This window comes from Rhea americana, unplaced genomic scaffold, assembly GCF_003343005.1.
Source record: "Rhea americana isolate MKP2758 unplaced genomic scaffold, rheAme1 scaffold_599, whole genome shotgun sequence".
Classification (NCBI taxonomy): domain Eukaryota; kingdom Metazoa; phylum Chordata; class Aves; order Rheiformes; family Rheidae; genus Rhea; species Rhea americana.
In genome coordinates this window covers 16,046-20,856 of record NW_028186755.1, presented here as the reverse complement: position 1 = coordinate 20,856, position 4,811 = coordinate 16,046, and the positions used below count along the sequence as shown (strand labels likewise).

Here is a 4,811-nt window from a genome sequence, read left to right as displayed (position 1 = left end):
GGGCCGGGCGCCCCGGTCCCGCTCGCCCCTTACCGCCGCGGCCGAGGGCGAGGGCGATGAGGGCCAGCAGGGTCAGCAGCACGAGGGTCCGCATGGTGCCGCGGGTTCTCGGCGCTCGGTGCGGCTGCCCGGGCGCCCGCGCCGCTTTATAGCCCGCGGCACCCGCAGGCGAGGAGGGGCCCCGCGGCCCCGCCAGGGCTATTTCTGGTTCATCCGTTCGGGGGCCGGGAGCCGCCAGCCCAGGCGGCAATTGTGGTTTGGGGCGAACTGATGGCTGGAGCCCGCGGGGAGGGAGCCGGAGCCCCGGGCCAGCACGGAGAGATTTACTGGGACATGAGACGGGGTTCGACCTGTTCACCAGTCCCTCCGGCCGGTCCCCACTGGTGGGACTGGGGCAGGAGCCTGGGTCCCCTGCGGTCCCTGCAGGTCCTCAGGGGTCAGGACCCGCTCGGTGACGCACGTCGCGGCCTGCAAATTGCTGCCGCACCGGGGAGTTTCCCACCGCTGCTCACGAGGTTTCCTCTCCGGCCCGGGACAGTTTCTGCCTCCGCGACGCGGGCGCGTTCCTTCCGCGCGGCAGCCTGTCATTTCAGCTCGCTTCCTCCCGCGCCGAGCCCGGCCGGCCGCCAAGCCCCAGGGAGGAAATGTGCCGCGGCCCCGGTGACCCTCGCAACACCCCRCAGCCGCCCCGTGCCACGTCCGAGGGGCCCCGGGAGCTGGAAACAAGCCGGGACCCCGCTGCCCGAGGGCATCCGTGCTGAGCTCGTACTCGGCTCCAGGCGGGCTCTAGGCTCAGGGCCACGTTAGAAGGTGAACGGGGGGGGTGCTGGGTGCACCCAGGAGCGACGGTCCTGACCACTTCCCAGACTTTCCAATCCCATAAATCCAGGCCTGTCTTGGAAAGCAGAACTGGAGGGTTTGGGGCGGAGGAGGAGGGAAATGCTGAGACCAGAGCCTCTGTCAAACAAACCCATAAACTACAGAGTGCACGGGCCAAGCACAYACAGAGGCAGCCAAGAGCAGGGGAACAGCCCCAATTTATTTAGATTATAATGCAGCAAGGGAAGGCTTGTTTACGACAAAAGGAAAATATGCCTAAGTCAGTCAATCATATGCTTTGGCTGCCTCTAATTGGAAACAGAGGCTCGTGCTCGGTGGAAAGTGCCGTCTTTCTTTGTTCTCAGAATCCGTATTTCAACACCACGCCGGGAAGCGTCTCCTCCRGCCGGCTTTCACCAGCAGCCGAAGTGCTGAGCGGGCCAGGAGGGAGGCAGCCGACTGGACAGGTAGAGGAACCTGCTGCCCTTGGCAGACCTGGCATCTGTTGGAAATAGGCTTGTGATTAATCCTTGCCAGACACAGTAAGAGTCTCCTCGTCATCTACGCAGCCCAAAGGAAGGGTATTTCTTCATTTTAAAGAGATAGCTCAGCTCCTGGGTTTCACTAACTCACTGCCATGCAGATATTGGGTAAGTCCCTGCTTCGCTTTCCGTAAGAAGAGGCAAATTTCTAATAGGGAGCTGGTAAAGAACAGCTCAAGCTGGGTATAAACAGGGCTGAATCCACACAGGACTTTGGGACCGCTAAGTATTTTAGCCATGAGCCCACGAATGGAAGGGGCTCACTGACCCCACGCACCAAGTCAAGGTGGGGACCCCACTCAGCTACACACACACAGACAACACGCCCCGAGATTCTTCATGCTCCCTGAAGAAGCAGCCTCAGCGTGTCTTTTGCGTGTACCTGCAGAGAGCTGATGTAAAAGAATAGCTGGAAAAAAGGATATACGGAAAGGAGGCACGTGGTGTGAGAGAGCAGCGGCTAGCGTGTCTTTTCTAACGGCCAACGGGTGGACAACTGCTAGAAGAAACAGATCACTGAAAATGAACACTGCAAAAACATGGCAAAGGGTCTAAAGTGGCTATTTACAATTCAGCTGCACAAAACGCCATTGTAACATTTAACCGATCGCGTGCTTCATACGCTACAGCCAGCTCTGCTGACCGCTCCCYGGCTCCTCTACCCRGCACAGAGCACAGWTASTAWCTGTGCTCTACTTGTTGCGTAAGGCACCAAGGTTTCTGCAAAGTGCATCTGAAACGCCTTGAGGGTCTCAAATTCAGCTTTAGCAAGACAGAATCCTGCTCATCATAGTGCTAAAGAAGCGTGTTAGTGCACAGACATGCGTCGCTGTCGCATCTGTAGGACTCCCCTCACTGTTGAGCTGAGCAGGGAATAAGAAATCGTCATCTATTTCCAAACATCCTGATGCATTTTCTCATTTCACAGTCTTCGATCAAACTGTGCAAGTTCAGTAGTGATTCAGTCCTACTGCAACAGCTCCTTTCAGCCTGCCAAGAGSAACACAAGTGTGCAGTCCTGTCTGCACAGTTTATATACGCCAGGTGCAGAACTCCACTTCCCAAAGCATTTGGGGAAGAGAAAATCCACGTGTGAAACATTTACAGAACCTCTGCTTCCTCACTGGGGCTCCTTGAATGTCATGATGAGYTCTCTCTGCTCTTTACTAATTGCCTGGAAGGAAAACAAACAAACACCAAACTTAGCAAAGTGCTTTTCTCCACAGAGGCCAGTGCTTAGGACACAAAGCAGCACTGATGTAAAACAGAGCCTCGCATATACTGCTGTCCCCAGCATATACAGAAAACAATCCATTAATCTTTCTTGTGGGCTCACCCACAAAAGCATCCCATCCAGCACACTCTGTTTGGGAGCACACAGTGAAAAACACTGAAGACCTCCAGCGCAAATGCCCGGAAAGCCTAGACCTCCCTGCCAGTTTCTGCAGTACTTGGCTCCTGGCAAGGCCTTTGACAAGGGCCAGCTTTCAGAAGTTGCTCTGCATCCAGCAGCTGGGGCTGGACTTTCCAGGCCTGAGGCACCAGTGAGTCTGCTCTTCCCCAACTGATTCACACGTCTTTGTCATACCCTTGTCCTCCACCTCCTAGAGCAGAGACCCACCCAGAGACCCACTACAGCGAATGAACAGCGCAAGTTTCCCGCTCATCTTAAATAAGGCACAGTCTTTTGCTAGAGAAACTACACAAGACTTTTCCTTTCAGGAGGATGTTGCTTCGGTGCAAAGACAAGACAGTGGTTTTACCTGCCAGGCTCGTTTGCGATCCTGTATCTGCCGCTGCAGCTCTGCGATTCTGTCCCTCCCAGCGAGCACGGACTCTGCTAGTTTCCTGTTCTCTTCCTCCTTCTCCTTCAGGACTTTGCGGAGGTAAGCCCTGTGTTTCAGGAGGTACGGCACCACAGCACTGCGAACGTCTTCCTCGGGGATGCCGCTGGGACGCCTGGGAACAACCAGGGTGTGTAGCGACCAGAGAGCAATAATCTTGCGCAGCAATTACGCTCACACGCTCTAACTGAAACTTGAGTCGTTGCCACAATGCATCGGCTCGTTGACTCCAGCAATTTAGCTCTGGCACTGCCCAAGATGCTTCGGAGGATGGCTCTAATGTGAGCATCTAATGGGCACCCCATGGCGCAGCCCTCTAATGGCACGCAGGAAGGAATAGGAGGAGTCCTTCCCAAAACCCCGCAGTCAGTGGAGGCGTGAAGGCAGGGGATATAATTAACTTCCCCAAACACAGACACACGGAGTCACTACGATGCTTTTGATCAAAAGACCCAGCTCGCCTTCAGGACAAATGAAAGGCGGCTTGTACGACTTCTAGCACTCACCAAGTCCCTGAGCAACATGTTGCAACAGAAAGCTTTGCTGTGAGCTCTCCTACTAGGACAGCAGCTGTGGCTAAAAGGCATGCTCTGGCTTTTGAATTATTCAGAATCACTTTGAGTTTATCTCACCTCTGTTCCCTGTTGCACTACACTCTTCCTTGCAAAAAGGAAGTTAACTATGTGCCTTAAAGAAGCACAGATAAATCTCATTTTTGATGTTTTGGAAACAATGATGTTAAGATATAGGAGATTTTAGATGTTCCTTTGGGGTGAAGCTTGAAGCAAAGGACCCAAACATCACACAGGAAGTCACCTGSACCCTTGAAAGAACCAATCTCCACACAGAACCTCCCAGGACTGCTTCCCACAAGACCGAGATGTCCCTCACCACGCAGGCTCTTCCTGGTCCTTTGCCTYCTCCACGATCTTATCCAGTGAGTTAAAGAGCGCCTCCAGGTTCCCTTCCTCCTTCACCTCCTGAATCTCCTCCTGCAAGGGAAGGACAACGCAGGGGTTCAGGAGCACCCAAACGGCACTGACACGGGCTCCGCCTCGCCAGCCCTTGCCCTTCCCCAACAACGGCTACAGCTCCTCCTGGGGAGATGCAGCCGTTCGGGAGGATCTTGGGGGTGCATTCTTCCCTTTTTTGTTTATTTTTTCTGTTCGAGAAACAGCATTTTGCCTCCCTGTCTCAACATGCTTCTCCATAACTACTTTCTGCCGTCGGTATCAGTTCGGCCTTTGCACAGGCCGCGCGGCCCCGCTCACCTTGATGGAGGCCTGCAGCTGAGATACGAACTGGTCATAAATGCTCCGGGTCAGCTCGGGCTGCAGCCGGTAGAAGTCGCGGTAGCAGTTCGCAAACCTCTGGTAGCTGCGAAAAAAAMCCCAAATCCGTCGTTTCTTGGGCCTGGGGGCAGGACCACGGCCAAGCCCCAAGTCTCGCGAGAGCTCCGCAACTCTCGCGAGACGCCCAGCCGTTCCCCCCCCATACTTTCTCGCGAGACTTGGCCCCGCCTCGCCTCACCTCCCCGCCGCCACCAGCTTCTCCAGGAAGGTGTCCACCACGGCGGCGAAGAGCTGGCCGCGGCCCGGCGCCGCCG

At 55.4% G+C, this 4,811-nt stretch overlaps 1 protein-coding gene across 1 annotated transcript; it reads right to left on the bottom strand.

Moving 5' to 3' along the window:
- Window positions 1-1,019: 1,019 nt before the first annotated feature.
- On the bottom strand, window positions 1,020-4,809 carry PMF1 (polyamine modulated factor 1; the record flags this gene model as incomplete). Its single annotated transcript, XM_085319577.1, has 5 exons — window positions 1,020-2,535; window positions 3,125-3,320; window positions 4,097-4,197; window positions 4,477-4,582; window positions 4,736-4,809. Coding segments are annotated over 5 exons (531 nt in total), but the record flags the coding sequence as incomplete, so codon positions are not given.
- Window positions 4,810-4,811: the final 2 nt, after the last annotated feature.